Here is a 17,914-nt window from a genome sequence, read left to right as displayed (position 1 = left end):
AGAACACAGAGCTTATTTCACAATTTCAACAGCTGGAGGGATCAAAACAGGGAGAACAACTTCTTGTTCCTGTTTTTTGACAAACAGCTTATCTAGTATGGGGTAAATGCAGAGATAGTAAGAGCCTCTTCTCTGCATCTTTTGACTTAGTATGTGTGGTGGTGGTGGGGAGTTGTTTTCTAAGAGAAATCTGTCTTTCTTAAGAAATCAAATGTCTATCTTAAAATGTCTTTTCTTTGTATTTCAGCCTTCACACAGCTTTTCTCACACAAAGCACCATATTAACTGATTAAGTTTTCTGTTGTAATCAGCAATGTATGAAAGAGTATGTGAGTCGTACTCAAATATGGTAGATGATGTTATTCAGTGGTTCTTCAATTTTATTTATGTATAATGGACTCTTTCAGGATGAACAGAAAAACAAAGTGACGTGGAGAGTCTGTTTTGTTTCTGTTCTCTCTGAATGCTGCATTGGAAGTTCAGAGTGTGTCAGTGTGACAGATCTCTGAACTCAAGAAATCTGTTGAATGGACAATTGCTGACTTTAACTGGGGAAAAAATCGTGATAAAATTCCTCCTTCCTGCTTGTTTTGAGACTGGCAAGTAGGAAGTTGAAAGTTACTTTTCAAAAAAGTCCAAATGAAACGTTGTGTACCATGCAGTGTTTCTTCATGGTGTGGACTGTAACAGATCTATATAGGGAGATGGTTTCAGCTGCTAAGGTGAAAAAAGATTGTACTAGTGAAGAACTTCAAAAAAATCTATCCCTCACTTTAGTTCAAGGAGTGAAAAAATGTTGTGAAAAAATTGAAGTTCTACACCTTGTAAAGCGCAATCTACACTATTGGTGTCTAGAAATGAATGGTTTCTTATTTTATTCACCGACCCCTTTTCAGTAACCCTGTCATCAGTGGTGAGAGGCAGAGCTTTTTGGCTACAGGTCATTTCCCCCTTCACCCCCAATACAGAACTTTTCTTGAACCATTCATGATACACTGTTACAGGTGACTTATGTTTGTAGACAGCTTGCTCACTTCATTAAGAAGCAGAATCATAACAAGGAGAGAAACAGCATGATCTTATGCACCTCTAAAATCTGCTCTGTTTCCCAGGATGAAGTAGAGCTGCAGCAAGATGAAGAGAACCTGCCATACGAAGAAGAGATTTACAAAGATTCCAGTACCTTTCTGAAGGTGAGCAGTTTGTGCAAGTAGAAGTCTAGTCAAAGATGGTATAGTTCTGTTAAACTGTTTCTGCAATTTATTACATTTGAAACACAGCCTTAAAGGTTGAAGTAATTAACTGAAATTCACAGGTTCTCGTGAAAGATGTAAGAGTAACAATGAGCAGTAGTAATGGGGAGTCTGATTTGGGAGGAAGAATGCGACAGTCTTGAATAGTTTGGCTTACAAAGGCATGTTGAAAAAAAAAAAAAATCAGTTACTTTCTCTTTTATCAGACTAACACATGCAGTGTGTGTGTGTGTTTAGTTATATCACTGTAGTTCTAACTGATATTCTTTTGTTCTCTAGGGTACTCAGAGCTTAAATCCCCACAATGATTACTGCCAGCATTTTGTGGATACAGGACACAGACCCCAGAACTTCATCAGAGATGTCGGTATGTCATACTAACTGATTGACATTACCTCATTTTCTTCACTAGCACTTTGGTTTTTTTCCTTTCTTAATTTCTCACAGTTACTGGAAAATGTAGATACACATGTATGTACTTCATTGTTTTGTCCCTCTGTGCATACATATCAATGTATAAATTCATGTGAATTATTTTTTTAATCGTTTAGAAGATTATTATCATTTAGGAGAATATTAACCAGTCTGTCTTGGGATTTTATTTGAAAGTATTTAACCAAGAAAAGTTTTTTAAAACTAAGCTTGATGAGGTAGATGAGTTTAATGAGCAGATTTCGAAGCCTTTGGAAATGTAACGAACTGACTTGTAGTTCAGCTGTTCCTGGGATGTATTGCCTCCAAGAATGCATGTAGCATGTAGAGTACAGATAATACTTAAGTATTCAAAGCAGTAAGCAATATGGATAATGTTTACCAGCTAAAGTTTGTAACTTCTGACAACTCATTAGAAGTCCCAATGCATTACTGCATTTAGAGGATGTCATTTTTTAAGTTTATGTTTATTGGGCCATCTAAGGACTTGTTCTTGAAGTCTTAATTTATTAAGCCTGAATTTAATAGTTTCAAAACCAAGGGTCCTGTTTGGTCCTGTTTCCCAGAATGGGTGCCTAGTAGTTACCTGCTTTAAAACAAGGCAGGACACTTTCCTGTCTGTAGCTGTCTGCAACATTTTATTCAGCCCATATTTTATCATGTTTACAGTTGTCAGGGAAAGAATGGTGTGTATATAGGTGCCAGCCTAAAAAGGGGTTGTTTGCCTATTGAGGCAGTTGGTATTAGTTTTTTTTCTCTCTATTTTGTGAATGCTTCTGTAAAACACGTCAGGATATTTAGTATTAAAACTGTTTTGACTCAGTTATGTCTTTATTTTAAAAATATCTGGGCCTCACAGTTACACACTAAGAATTGTGTACAACACAAAGTAGTTGTACGTTGTTCTTGGAACTGAGTATGTAGAGAGTGGATATCAGCCCATGTTATTTACTCTCACTCTGTGCTGCATAAAGAATGGCATATTGGTTAGCATAAGTTTTCTGCGTGAACACTGAGACTCTGCTTGGGTGCTAGTTCAAAATTGGAAGCTATGCTGTAAAAAGCTGTAGGGGAGGTAGTGGTCCCATAATACCAGGGAGAGACACTTAGCATCTGAGAGAATGCTTTTGTTTTGTATTGTTTTGTTTTAAACAATTAAAGTTCTCTTGATTGAAAATTCTTTTTTATCTGTTGCCTAGCTGCTGGTAAGGGAAGCTAGCAGCTTCCATTTCCACTGGTCAGGAGTATTTGACTTCCACTGGAAGGAACACAGTAGTGGATATCAGAACAACATGGTGGTGTTTTTAAGATGTTAGGTGTTTGAGGGAAAAGATGAAAATAATTTGTGGTTTTCTTATACATAAGTAACTGTGGAGACAGCAGGGATGCATACTAACAACTTCTCTTTTACCACTGTAATGCCTAGGGTTAGGAGTTCAGAAGTTTGAATTAAAGGAGAGGAGTTTTGTTTTTGTTTTTCTCACTCCATTGAAGTAGTAAATGTGAATGATCATGAGGCTTTGTAAATAACTCTAAAGCTGCTTGGGGACTGGGATGGTTACCTTTTCAGCTTCTGCTGAGACTATTGTTAACAATAACAGAAATATACTCTTTCTGGCTACGTTTTTGGAGGGGAACTGTAGAGTACTGATTTATTTTTATTTTTTTTAGAAACGTTTACTGCAGAAAACCTAATTAGGGTTCTCCCTTGTGAATTCAGTGCATGTAAAAAGTTTGAAAATTAGCAATCATAAAGCTAAGTCTTGAAATCCAATAAATAAATATACCCATGTTCAAGTCTCCACAACTTACCTAAGTACTAGATCTCTGTATAAAGGGCCTAAGGGAACCAGCTACAACCCAATTGTTTCTGTAGAGATATTCCTCAAAGATCAACTAAAACAATGGTGGAAATTAGTGTTAATTATATCTTAATATAAATTTATGGATGGGGGAACAACAAAATAACTCTCATCATTCTTCCGCTATTAGTTTAAATAAAAGATATCCCTTCTTATAAAAGGAGTTGTGAACTCTTGATCAGTGTGGTGCTCTAGAGAAGATTAGAACATGGACACTGAATTCAATAATATCCAGTCGCATTAGGCATAACTAACTGGGTAAAGGCAGGAAGCTTTTGTTAAGTACTGAACAAAAAACTGCTTTGAAAAGTTTGGTTTGTTTTAACAAAAAATAAAATAAGGCTAAGTGTTAACATGTTAACTTCATGTTCTCTTCTTCTAAGGCTTAGCAGATAGGTTTGAAGAATATCCAAAACTTAGAGAGCTCATCAGATTGAAGGACGAGCTGATATCTAAATCTAACACTCCTCCCATGTAAGTGTTCTTGTGGAAAACACCTTTCTTCTCCAGACCGATTTGAAGTTAGCTGTCTGCTTTGCAAATTTCTATCTTTAGCACCTGTTCAGAATTTACATTTTCTGTTTGTGCATACAAATTAATTGAAACTTCAGAAGAATAAAATCAGTTTGTTTTCATTAATCTAGATGTTTAATGTAATATATAAAATAAATTTTCTTCCAATGTGTGATTATTTACAGCATGTGAAGCTTTATTTTTTTTTAAGACTGAGCTGCCAAGTGATTGAGCTGCAGGTTGTTATTTGGGAACTGAAAGAAATACACCATATGATCATGAATCTCTTTGTATCGTGTAGTATATGCTAACAAGAAAACCTTTTGAAAACTGGCCTCAATGTAACCTTAGTTGTTCTTTTAAAAGCGTTTTTTTATAATATTCAGGTGTCGTCTCAGTGTCTATTAATCAGATGTTACTCTGCAGTTTAAGACCAAAAAAGTTTAGGTTGGCTGGAAATAATTTGTCCTATTAACTTCAAATTACCTCTCAGTTTTTTGCTGAGAGCTAGATGCAGTATAAGCATGCAGCATGTTACTCCCAGGAGTTTGAACCTATCTGAATGTGAACCTCATGCTTTTAAAATGCAATCCTAATCTGTACCCAGAAAAACAGCATTATTTCATAAATGACATGAAAAAACTTGAAGAGGCTGTCTAAACAACTGAGACACAAACTGCATAACTCAACTTGGTATTTTGAAGTTAGATGCATTTTTGCATGCTTAGCCTGAAAGCAAAAAAAGGGAAAACTTGTAATCAAATGCCACATTCTGATAGCAGTGAATACATTCATGGAATAATCATCTCTTCCAGATAAATTTTTGGGAGGAAGGGTGGTGGTAGTCTGCTAATCAAGTGGTTTGAAACTGAAGGTATTGGGGGAACAGAATATCATTTTTTTGGACAGTGATACAACAGTACCTAGTGGGCCAGTGTAGATGCCAGGCATAAGGGTGAGTTTGAGCTTATTTAATTAAACGAACTTGTTAGGGAATTATGCTTTTGCTACATGGGTAGAGAAATAAATTTATACTATGTGAAAGTAACCACGTTTCCAGTATTCAGAATTATCTCAACATAATATAAAACAAATGGCAATTCTAAAAATATGCCACTTTTCTGAAGTGAAGCAAACCAGAAGTCTGTTAGCCTATCAGTAAGCATGTTTAACTCAAATGTTGATGTTTTCTCCTATATTGTCCATGGAATGTACGAAATGTTCAGTGATTCTTTAGAAGATATTGCTGTACAGTCTGTCTAGGCATCTGTTTCCTGCTTGCTAAGTAGAACCCTAAAAAATGTTTACTGAGAGAGAGACTACTTTTAAAAAAATGTAATGTAACAGCATCCAGTCTAGGTTAAGCAAGAATGCATTATGCATCTTCCTTGTGTTTAGTGTGTTTAAGCTTTCGTGAACTAAATGGGAGTCTCTCCTCTTAACTTGCTATGCAGAAGTGCTGTGTGGAGTCTGAGTTTCAAAGCACTGTTGTAACTTCTCCAAGCAATTGATCATCTTTTGTTTAAATAGGTACTTACAAGCAGACTTGGAAGCTTTTGATATTAGGGAACTGAAGTCCAAATTTGATGTGATTCTCTTGGAACCACCACTGGAAGAATACTACAGAGAGACTGGCATTACTGCCAATGAAAAGTGCTGGACCTGGGATGATGTAAGCGTTTTTCTTGTTATGGAAAGGATTTCATACATGTACTTAAGGATTAGTTTGAGGACTTAAGTTGGTAGCAGAATGTTTTAGAGATGTGTTTAAAGAAAAATGGGATGTGTTTCAAAACCAAAAGTCTAGATTCTTATAAAAAATAATTTTTATATCATACATGTGCCTACAGTGTTTGTGTTAAAAGACATTTCTTTCCCTGAGGAGTTTAAGGAATTAGAAATACCGTTTTGTTTTCCAAGAGCCTGACGGAAAACTTAAATGTACTAAGTGGATTTTCTGTCTACTCCCAAATTCAGTTTCCTTTTCTCTTTGATTTTTGCTGTTGAAATTCACAATATCTCCACTGTAAATAGTCCCTTGTTTCTTGAAATTCTTGAAGAGGTTTCTAAAGTATGCTTTTTAATACATTGATCTTTAGTCAAAAGAGTAGATGAGTATATGTCACTGATGTACCTTCTTTCTCTGAAGTATTGACTAGGTATGAAATTTTAACAATCCAATTGTAATCTTGAGAAGCCTGACAAAATAGATCAATCTTGACTATGATTTTTTCTTGTATTTACATATTCCTTTACTACTTAGTCACCTCAAAGGCTTTTGGAATAAGGAGAAATCTCAGCGTGTAAGATGTGATCTTTCTCAAGATCAGTGTAGGTGTTTTTGTTTTATTGAGCTTCAGAGAACTGAGTTACAGAAAAGATTTAAAAATTGTTCCAGTAGTAACACATGTAGATGTAAAGAAGAAAACAGTCAAGACTTAGTGATACATAACTGTTTTATGTCTGTACCTTTTCTATAAAGTCAGCTCTAGAAATGTAGGGTGAGACCTAGAGGCCTTGAAGTACTGAATCTCATTAAGCACAGCAATTTGATGACACGAAGCATGTTGCCAAGCTTGAGTATTCCTTCATTTGGACATTGAACAAAAAATCTTGTAGTACTAATGTTGAATACCACTAAAGTGGTCCTAGTCTATGTATGTACATTTTACCCATTTATAAACAAAGAAACCATAAGAAAACAGACCATCTCTAGTAGTAGAGCAGAATAGCTGATTAAAAACTGTTTGAGTAACCGTGTCAGGAATTCTTAGATTCAGGCATATTGTTTGGAATATGCAGTTAATAAGTATATATTATTCAGAGACCCTATTTGAAAGGTATGCAGACTGTCTGTGTTAGCAGCTAATTTGTCATAATACAAGTGAATCATTGGATTGAAGCAGCTGTAGCAGAGATTTTTCTCATCTGTCTTCTATGCTGTTTGGAGGGAGGGTTATGTGGGGGACAGCTTCTTTATAGATTAGATTGAGTTTGTCCCCTAAAGCCAAAACCTGGAGTATGTAACTTCAGAAGTGAATCAGTCAAACTAATCGATCAAGTGAACAAAATAAAACTCAGTCCACCTTTAAGGAATGAATTTGAAAACAAAGGTATTCATACCCGTAATAATAGATTAGGTGTTAAGGAATGTTAAGGACATGTTAAGGAATAGATATCTTCTGTGTTAGCCATCCTGTTGTGTCAGGAAAAAATGATGCCTGGCAGTGTTGTCTGGTGGAAAAAATATTCTGTCCTAACAGAAAATCTGGAAGTTTTTTCTTTTTTCTTTTTTCGAGTAAGGAGTCATTCTCTTAGTCCTGAGTTGTATCGTCTTGGACTGCCTTCTACTGCATTATTTTTCTTCACAATGATGCTGAATGAAGCTTAATTTAATGTGTTGGCAAGTTACAGATGAATCTCTTCAATTTGTACTGAGAAACAGCTGCTTTGCATCTGAAGTTATTTCATCCTGCATGTTTCTCGTTTGTCATTGTTGAACCACTGTCCTGATAAATTCTTATTTTTTCTTTTTCTGAAAGTGAAAATGGAGAGAATGTCTTTTCTATATGGTAATAGGAATTAGGCTGTGTGTATTTTTTTTATTTTTTTATTTTAAACATGTTTTCATAAGCTTCACACAAGTAACTTCAGGGCTCAAAAGAACCAGAGCACCCCTGTTCTGTTACTAAATCTTTTTACTACCAAAGAATGATGCAATGAAGCAGTGGTTTAGAAAGAAAGTCACGTGGATTGTACTAGTCTTTTAAGAATGGAATTTTCTATGCAGATAGAATTTATGCTAAAAGTAATAATCAAGCTGATCATCAACTACATTGAAAATATACACGTACTGATAAGTTAACTTGCACAACATGCTTTCTGGAAAACTATTTTAAGAAGATGGCCATAAAGATAATGCTATCTGAACTAACATCTTTAATAAAAGTGCTTTCTGATGGTTTCTGTGATAATGCTTCAACACTGGTTAGCTATTTATCCTGATATAATTGAGGATTATATACAAAAAATAAGTAAAATATTTAATTCAGAAACATTTTATTATTCTTAGATCATGAAATTGGAAATTGAAGAAATTGCTGCCCCAAGGTCATTTGTGTTTCTATGGTGTGGTTCAGGAGAGGGTCTGGATCTTGGCCGAGTGGTAAGACAGTGTTTTAATTCAATTTATCAGGGACATGCTTAAAAGTTTATTTTTATCATTGACTTTCTCCATATAGAATTCTCAGCTGCAAAGGCTCAGAGATATTTTGTTACTCTGGTAGAGGATATGTAATTTAAAGTGGATTAAATACATTTAAGTGAATCTGGCATTAACTGTTTTGATACTAAAATTTTGCAGATGAGCTGCTGTGACTGTGCAGAAGCACAATTCTTTCATGACTAGAAAGCTGTACTGCTGTCTTGTTTTTTGGTGCATGCATGTTGCCACAGGAGCAGGTTGCCATGTTTAATGCATTTAAATCATTGGTTTTTAACAAGTCTTAAGTTTTCTGCTAGAAATGTTCTTTCTAGTAGAAATGGGCTACTGTTTCATAAAGTGGGACAGAATTGTGTGTGTGGCACTGTTAAGCAGATCTTCTCTGCTGTAGTAAGCTGTGAGGTTTTATTACCCTGGAAGATCTTGGAGTTTTAGAGTAATCTTTGTGTATACCAGGGTAGCACTGCTTCGCGTTGGGGCTGGTGGACTAAGAATTTCCAGTATGCTGGAAACATTCTTTTCTTAGTTTGAGCAGTGCTTTATTAAAAAATGATACAATATTTGTTAAAAGACAATCTGTGGTTACTAATCTATTGGCTTTATCACCTATTTTTCATTCTGAGGTTGGTTAAAGTAGTTTTTATACATACATATGATTTTGGTCATGGACTTGCTCATAGTAGCTGGACAGTTCTTGACCACAGCCGTAGCTGAAGGAGCTTAGGTCTCTAATGCTGAATTTCCTTCTTTTGCAAGAATGCACAAGCAGGAGTTAAAGGTTAAAAAGGCTTATAAATAGGCTTGTAAGATGATTTCTTTGTTTGTTTTTAAATATAGAAAAAAAAAAACACAAAGTGATAGTAAAGGCTTTTGGCTGTTTATCTTGTCCTTTATAGAATTTTATTTGGATGTAAAACACTACCTGATTGCAGGTATTAGTGGAGACAGGGCCAAGGCAGCTGTTGTTTTGGCTAGTTCTGATTAAATTTTTAAGTGTCACGAGGTTAACAAAAAAATAAAAAATGTGTGCCCAGTTCAGTAGGGTATCTGTGCAGTGGTTAGATATTAAAAAAAAAAAAAAAAAAGATATGTAGACAAATCAGCGTGTGCATAAATTTTTTGTTTTGTTTTGACAGCTTGACAAAGCATAGTACAGTCATGCCAGTGTCATTCATCTGTGACATATTTCTCTTCCAGATACCTTTTAAGAAAAGTCAAGTATCCGTATTAGTTTTCAGTTTAGGTTCCTTTAGTTTTTGGTGTACTATGAACTGTTTTATGTCTGTAACATGTAGTGTCTACGCAAATGGGGTTACAGAAGATGTGAGGACATCTGTTGGATTAAAACGAATAAGAACAATCCAGGAAAGACGAAGACACTAGACCCTAAGGCTGTTTTCCAAAGAACCAAGGTAAAGGTTGGGCTCGATTCCTCCTCTGTTCCCATCCTGTCCCTTCATGCTAATCGAACACCTGGTGCTCCACAGCAGTTGGTGACCTGTTTTCAGGGAAGTGGATACCAAGGCTTCAGAATTCTTTTCCACAAAGTGTATTATATGAAAATATTCACATACAACATATTCACAGGATGCATGATGAACTTCTGTCCCCTTCTTGACTTCACTCAGCGTGAAATACAGAAGTATCATCTACGTTTGATAATGCATTGTAAATTTCTATTAGAATATTCTAAATGTGATACTTCTGAGCCTCATTGAAATGCAGATGGCTGAAGAGGGATTGTAGATTGAGGGAACAGGAACGAAATCCTGAGAGTGAGAATGGAAAAATGTATAGAAAATGCTACTGTACATTGTAGTGTTTTTGTCTTCTGGGTCATTTCAGTCATGGGTGAATAGTAAATGAGCACTATTAGTAAAACCTCTTGTGTAGCACACAAGCTTCTTTCCATACCAGAGGGGAGAAGTTGTTGGTAGAGGAACATCTTTTGGCTGGAATTAAACTTGGAAGAAGATCTTGGCTGAATTTGATGTCTGAATCTTTAAAACTGTAGATTATAAATTGATGTAGTCATGAAAAATCATTGTGGAAGATTGGCTAATGGTTCTAAACACACATATTCAGGTATGTGCCCTGAACTTGAACCAGATGGAAGACTGTCGGGGACCATAGTTTAGTCAGCATCTTCCTGAAGATGACTGTCATGCACAAGTGACAGAATCAGTCAGCTTGGTTTAAATTAAGCAGTTTCATAGGCATGTGTTGTAGATGATGTGTATTGCAAGAGATGCAGAGGACAAAAAAAAAATGTATTCTGATTTAATAGACTCAAATGTATATTATTCAAGACCTTAGAAAAAAGTTAATAGGATTAATGAATTATTTTGTGTATACTGTAATATAACTGTGGCAGTTTTACTGAATGCAGAGAGTTCGTTGATAATTTAAAGTGTCATTAACCTCTGGACTCATTCTACATTCATTACTTATTCATTAGTGTTAAACGTCCTCTACTCTGTCTCAGATTTGCAAGCTTTAAGAAGTATAAACTTCCCTTTAAGATATCTGGAATCTTTCTTTGACTTGCATTTACATTAATCTGAAGTTTGTTTGAAAGTGTGTTGTATTAGCTATAAATATTTGTAAGTATAAATACTGTATGTTTATTGTATACAGTATTGCAAATATGTGCAGCTTGCTCATGAGGGAGAGGCTAAAACAGGAGGATTTGGGGGGCACTTTCATGTCTTTGTTAACGGAGGAGAATAGTTTCTGGTACTAGGGAATTTCTCTGTTTATTGAACAAGGGTTGGGCTGAGGTCACTACTTATGTACTAAACATGGAAAATTCAACTAGGTTATTTTGACTAAATAGCTCTGTTGTGCAAAATATATTTACTAGTGATTACAATAGCAAATACTGTCCATCTGTGTTTAGTTCAGGTATCTCTCCAGATGGAGGCTTTGTGCTGTACTACCTGTTGTAGAATCTGCAGTGCTGATGAGTGACATTCCATATATTATGAAAATAAGGCATTTTGGATAGTTCTTCTAAAGACTAGAATCATGAAGCTTTGCTTGATGGGTAATTTATTTAGCAATGTTCAAGCTTTTATTTAGGTACATATAATGTCCAAAAATGATGTAGCTTCCATGCAGTTGATCAACTGCATATATTTGATAGGTCACCTATTTTGCCTTTCATATTTATTCACTAACTCTTAAAACCCTTGCCAAAAGTCTGGAAATGATTACATGCTTTTGTCTTCATCTTCTTTAGAGCCATCTGGTGATGGTTAGTAAATCAGGGCTTTATGGTATCAGGGAAAATAGCTCATTCGAGGTTTAGAATTCCCAGAAACAGAACTCTGAAATTAGTATGTAGAGCCTGCATTTCATCCTGTACCGGTTAGGGTGATTTCTTATTCATAGATCCTACGTACTAGTGAGTTCCAGAGATCTATAACATTCTAGAGGAAAGGAAAGCAATGCTTACACTTAAAAAAAACATTTTTAATGCTGACAGAATTGACTGAGATTGTACTGATAGCTTCATAGTGGTTTTACTTTTTGACGCAGTGATATCTTTTAGAAAGGAATCTGAAGGTAAAGGCTATTTTTGTAACAGATACGATATTAAAAAAATAGATCTGGTTTTCACTGTTTTGTGACTGAGAACTTTGGGAATTGTTTGTGAAAAAAGTTAGGATCAGAATGCTGATACAATAAACTGTTCTCTTGCTCTTACCTTTACCTTGCGCTTTCTTTTCTTGTGGTGATTTCTCAGCTTTTCCAGCCTAAAGCGGCTCTAACTTTGCTGTAATTGAAGAAGTTCAAATATCTTACCTCATCCTCTGAGTTCTAGCACTTCATAGCGTGTAGTTCACCAAGCCAGGTAACTGGTGCTCTCTCGGCTTTGTTTTCAAACAGCCCTTTTGGTAGCTTTTGCTCGTTCTGTTTTTCTAGTTCATGCTTCGGGCTGTTTCTGTATAGCAGTGAGATGTACTCTGCCTAGAATTTCCTTCCCTTAACCCATGGGTGCCTGTGCTGTGGCAGCGTGTGACGGGTGCTCTTCTGTGTTGTCTGTGTGTAGGAGCACTGCCTCATGGGCATTAAAGGAACCGTGCGTCGCAGCACAGATGGTGACTTCATCCATGCTAATGTAGACATTGACCTGATCATCACAGAAGAGCCTGAAATTGGCAACATAGAAAAGCCTGTAGAGATTTTCCACATCATTGAGCATTTCTGCCTCGGACGACGACGTCTTCATCTTTTCGGAAGGGACAGTACAATTCGACCAGGTACCTGAGATGTTTTTTTTGTCAACTAGTTAAATTTTAGTTTACTTTAGTAGCCCTCCTCTATCTGAGGCCACTTGATAGGTTCTGGTGGAAGCTGACAGTAATATTTAGTCCTTCTGCACTAGCTGCAACTTCAGACAGTGCAGTATAGATTTCAGTAAACCTTTTGAACAAGTTGTGACATGAGCCAAAGTGTGTGTTCATCTTGGTGACTTCTCTGTAGGGGCAATTAGTAGGAAGTGAGAAGCCTGCTGGATGGAGAAATTCCCAGGTTTCCCTACCCTTCTGTTTCCAGACAACTAACCAGCCTGACGTTCTTCAACAGAGAAGGACTGAGGCATTGCTGTGACAGTATCAAAGGGACTTTTCCATTAGTGGCAGGAGCATCGCATGGAACCGTACCAAGTGATATTACGGTTATAATTTCTGCTCTTACTATTATGTTTAGGAACAAGTCCATGTCACAGATTCAGGTACCACTGTTTTCTGTTTAGTTTTATAAATACTTGTTTTTAGAAGTAAATACTTGCTCAAACAATAAGAACGATCTTTAGGCTTTTGTGCTCTCCATATCCTAATTGAAGGTAAATGCTGAAATTGTGCAGTATTCTACTAGAATACTGAAACGTGGGTTTTTTGTCTTTCAAGGTCAGATTCTGTATATTTCCTTTCTACTAAACTTCATTTTTTTGGACTTAATAGTGAAGTAAATGCCACAGCAGCTGTAAAAATTGAGATGTCTTTATCATGTGCAAGACAGCAACAGAACTCTCTGCTTGTAAAAAATCATACCAGTGTCCTACAGAGGTTTCCAGAGGTATGTCATAGGTCAGAGAATAGATTTCAAGGAGGTCTGTGTTTAATTTATGTGAAGATCTGTCAGTCATGAAGCTGTGTTGTTTGGAAACTGTGACAACTATAATTTTTTCAGAAATAGCTTTTTTTTTTTTAAACCAATGTTTTTTCACCTGTTCATGTGTTTAATTCATCAGTGAGTATAACAAAATTCAGCTGAGATTTCTTTTTCCCCACATGGCATGTGTTTACACCTCTCAGGAGCATGATTTCTTTTTCTAAACTGATTTTTAAATCCCTCTGAGCTTGGTGCTAGACCTGTTGTCGGTATCTCAAGAGCTAGTGTCTTACACTGGGTGCTTCATTTAGTATGATAGATAACGTGGAAATATATGGATTGGATTGAAGTGTACTGCATTTTATTTGTTTAGATGGTCAGGCTTTCCAATTTGTCATGTATGATGAAGTAATTTTGCTGCAGGAGAGTAAAGGCTACAATAATATATAAAAGCCAAAAATTGTGTCCAGATATATCAGTTGTCAGTGCCACTTCTGCCTTAAAGTCTAACGTGAAATACAACACAACGGTCCCAGTTCTTTCAGTTATCCGTGGCACTGGAACAGGGTCCCTGGGACAGTGCACACGGCACCGAGGCTGCTGAAGTTCAGACACAGGGTTTGATTTTTGGGTGGTACTGTGTGGAGCCAGGAGCTGGACTCGCTGATCCCTGAGGGTCCCTTCCAGCTCAGGATATTCTGTGATTCTGTGGGTGCTTGAGGTGACCGACTTTGTACCTGATGTCATGGGTAGTGCAGTCGTGCTTTACGCACTGACAGGTGCTGTGAGTGTTGGTCTCTGAACAGTGTATAGCAACAGCATGACCCTTTCAAAAATAAAGGAGATTGGAGGATGGAGAGGTAAAAATGCTGTGGTTTCACTTGATTTAGATTCTTCTAGCAGTTCTGTACAACACTGTTTTCTACCAAGTAGAGATGAATAGTTTGGATGGCAGAAGAGAAATGGATACAAGTCCAGCCATGGTCTGTTTTACTGAATGTGAATGTTAATATCTATGACAGAAAAAATACTGCTTTTTATTTTATTGTGCTTGGAAAAAGTGGTATATCAGTAGAGGAGCTGTAGGCACCTCTAGGTAGGAACTTAAGTACATATCAAAGTACTGCTTTGGTTTTGCTTACACGACTGTAGATTAATGAGAGTAGTGGTTATTGGCGCTTCCTATTCTTTGGCTTGCCTTTGCTTTGAATTTTCATGGTGATGTCTCAGTGTGGTTTGTGTGTTTTTTTTGTTTTTTTTTTTTGTAGAAATGCATTGTTCAGGCATTACTTCAATGCTGTAGTAGGTGAATTCTCATAAGTTAGTGTCACAATGTCATGTCTTTCTGATTCGACATTTGTATTTTTAAATTTAGTGGTTATCCTGCTATTAGGTTGTGTACTTTAAATCCCTTTAGTCTTTGGGAAGTTGGCAGAGCACGCTGTTTTTTTATTGATTAGCACTTTGAATATAGAATTACTCAATTTTGAATTTGTGAATCTCCACAGTGCTCTATGAAGTATGAAAACCTAAACAAATAGACCTTCTTTCTTTTATTCTTGTTTTCCATATTAGCATGTTGTTGAGATCGCTGAGCCACATTTTTCTTCATTAAAATGAATGAAAGTTAAATTTCCTGTGACGTTTTCAAGTGGTCAAGCCTTATTTTAGGCCCAAACCCAATTTTAGTTCATATTCTGAGGAGATAGGCATTTAAATCAAGTATGTTCCTGCCTCCTTGGTTCACTTGGTGAAGCTGAAGTGCTCACTGAACATTATGTTTGCACATAAACAGGTTGGCTTAACTCTTAAAACTCTGTTTTCATATCATGGGATTCAGCAGCATTGATATTTTGCCGTGTTTTCAAATGTGTGCTTACTGAATGCTGTGCTCCTGGCTGCAATGTCACAATTGGTTCTTGGAGACAAAGTTAAAAACCTTTTACAAAAGGGGGAAGAAGAAGAGGAGGAGATTATCTTTAAACTAGATGAATTTACTGGTCTGGTTTACAGTGCAGTCCCAGAGGGGCTAGAAAATGTAATATAGGAACAAGTGAAAAGAGCAGGGAAAGTGGTATTGTAAAACCACAGCCTGAATGTTCTCATATCCATATGTAACCAGAAGAAAAACAAATAAACCACAACAAACCCAACCCAAAAAGCCTGTACAAATGTCAAAGTAACATCTTAACTTTTCAACAACTGTAGTTTTTCAAGAGGTGACCTCTTCATCCTGTCCAGTACAGATGACATGTAGATAAGGGTCTTTCCCCATCACTTGTGGTGGCCTTGAAGCACGAAGTTAGTGCTTTGGTTGACTCTGCTTCTGTTCCTTAGGCTGGCTGACTGTAGGACCCACCCTCACAAACAGCAATTTCAACGCAGAAACATATTCTTCATACTTCACTACTCCAAATTCCCACCTGACTGGCTGCACTGAAGAGATTGAGAGACTTCGGCCCAAGTCACCACCACCCAAGTCCAAGTCCGACCGGGGTGGTGGCGCTCCGAGGGGAGGAGGGAGAGGCGGCACCTCAGCAGGCCGAGGAGAGCGGGGCAGAGAGAGGAACAGAACTAACTTTCGGGGTGAGAGGGGGGGCTTCAGAGGGGGTCGTGGAGGTACCCACAGGGGAGGCTTCCCCACGCGCTGACGCCTGCTAGGAAATCACTTCTTCCCCCAGTCCCTTGCCTCATCTCCAAACCTTTTTCTTAGTCTTGTTTTTGCTAAAGTGAATTATTCTGGAGACTCAAGCTAGGTGACTTTTTAAATTGTTTTTGGTGCAAGCAGTTCCGAATACTCTGCCTTTCAGTGACTGGCCTGGCACATCACCTCACTTCGCAGGCAGGATCCTGCACCTGATGGCACTAAGCTCAGCCTCCCAACAGTTTCTGTTGTCAAAGCAGAGAGCGCCATCTGTTCAAGCCATGCATAGGACTGAAGCGAAGATACTTGCTGTTCGCTTACAAAACTTGCAAGCTGTGTGTTTTTTTTTTTTTAACTGTCAGTTTCTCCAAAACATGGATTCCTTTTCCTTCCTTGTAGGTCCGGGTTGGGGCTGACTTGCATTAATAGGATGGAATGGGCATAAAATGCAGTTCTGAATTGCATGGTAATAGCAGACTTATTCTCTTATTCATGGAAGAAAAAGTGCTGTGTCTATACTGACACCTGTTTTAACTTCTTTTAAACCAAGGAACAAATTGAATAAATAGAATTCCATTTTTTTCTTATTTGGTTTAAATTTCCCAAATTATTCCTGGGAATAGGGAACAAGTTTTATTTTTTCATTTGTGAAGTATATGCACTTGCTCTTCATGTCAGTTGTGGGAAGAGTGGTGATTCTGTGCAGTCACATGTTGTACTTCGTGAAAGCAAGAAGTTGTACATTTATATCCAGTCCAGAACTTGTACGGGTCTGGATCATTTCTTGAGTAGGGATTTTCACCCAGCCTCTGGCAGTAATAGCCTTGTTCTTGGGTAGGGAAAACCAGTCCCACTGCAAAGCAATTGCAATGTTTGTAGTAGAAAGACCTCGTTAGATGCCATACTGGAAATTGAGGTGATGTGAGGTGAGTGAGTGCTTCCTGAGCATAAGCAGCTGAACAAAGAAGGCGCAGTCATCAGACTGATCGCTTTGCTTTGCCTGTGGACCCCACCTGCATTGGGAATGGATTGTTGGTGATCAGCTCCGGAGAGCAGCATGAAAAGAAAGCGCTTCACTGCGGTATGTACACTACTTGCTTTCAGCAGAGCTGCAACTCTGAGCTTCCTGGACAGTACTTGGTAGAGTGAACGAACCTGGCTGTTGGCATCTCAAATTCTTGGGTATGAATTTGGGAAAATTGGCTTTTAAGTCCCAGTGTTTATCTGTTGAAGCCAAGCTTTTAAGTAACTGTCCTGTAAAGCAGTGAATTATTAAACTTGTTTATCAAAGCCAGTGTTGAAATAATTTTGTAAATATTTTGTGGGTTTACTTTCTTCTTAAGGTTTTGGAATAAGTAAGTTGTATTGTGGTTTCCTACCATTGTGGTTGTCTGCTGTTTAAAAAAAAAAAAAAAAAAAGGGGGGGTTACTCAAGTTTTCTTTCAGTGCATGAAATCTTAGCACGAAGGTTTTTGTATGATCTGGTCAATGTCACTGCCTTGGTGTTGTATGTATTAAGGGGCTGTTAAAGGGTAAATGAAAGTCATCTATTGCTTACATTTTGTTTCTTCCTGTTAGATCTGGAAAGCTGAAGAAGGACTGGAAGGGGGAGGGGGGAAGGGGTCTGGTTAAGCATTGTGTTCACTTGGCTGTCAGCAAAGTCTGCCGAACACTACTGAGAACAGCACTTAGTAGTTGTGTTATGCCACAGTAAGAAAACATTTTCTTCTTGATTTTTGCCCTAATCATGTTCTTACTCAAAAAGTAAATATTGGAGACACTTAATCTTAAGAAGGTAGCCTGTGTGCCAGTGGCATATTACATATTTTTTTTCCTTGGTTAGTAGAAAATATTAATTTTCATTTTCTTC

The 17,914-nt window shown here is 37.2% G+C and overlaps 1 protein-coding gene across 2 annotated transcripts in view; it reads left to right on the top strand.

Moving 5' to 3' along the window:
* The window catches only part of METTL14 (methyltransferase like 14), a 34,681-nt gene extending 17,350 nt beyond the window's left edge, over positions 1 to 17,331 (top strand). For both annotated transcript variants that reach the window (XM_040555712.1, XM_040555713.1), the window contains 8 exons: positions 1,113 to 1,193; positions 1,533 to 1,620; positions 3,931 to 4,021; positions 5,591 to 5,732; positions 8,133 to 8,225; positions 9,578 to 9,694; positions 12,337 to 12,547; positions 15,738 to 17,331. In XM_040555712.1, coding sequence (XP_040411646.1) covers positions 1,113 to 1,193; positions 1,533 to 1,620; positions 3,931 to 4,021; positions 5,591 to 5,732; positions 8,133 to 8,225; positions 9,578 to 9,694; positions 12,337 to 12,547; positions 15,738 to 16,051 — 1,137 coding nt within the window. In that variant the 3' untranslated portion in view covers positions 16,052 to 17,331. The remainder of the gene's footprint in view (positions 1 to 1,112; positions 1,194 to 1,532; positions 1,621 to 3,930; positions 4,022 to 5,590; positions 5,733 to 8,132; positions 8,226 to 9,577; positions 9,695 to 12,336; positions 12,548 to 15,737) is intronic.
* The last annotated feature ends 583 nt before the right edge of the window (positions 17,332 to 17,914 follow it).

This window comes from Cygnus olor, chromosome 4 (assembly GCF_009769625.2).
Source record: "Cygnus olor isolate bCygOlo1 chromosome 4, bCygOlo1.pri.v2, whole genome shotgun sequence".
In the NCBI taxonomy this organism is placed as follows: Eukaryota; Metazoa; Chordata; class Aves; order Anseriformes; family Anatidae; genus Cygnus; species Cygnus olor.
This window is presented reverse-complemented; position numbering and strand designations above follow the sequence as displayed.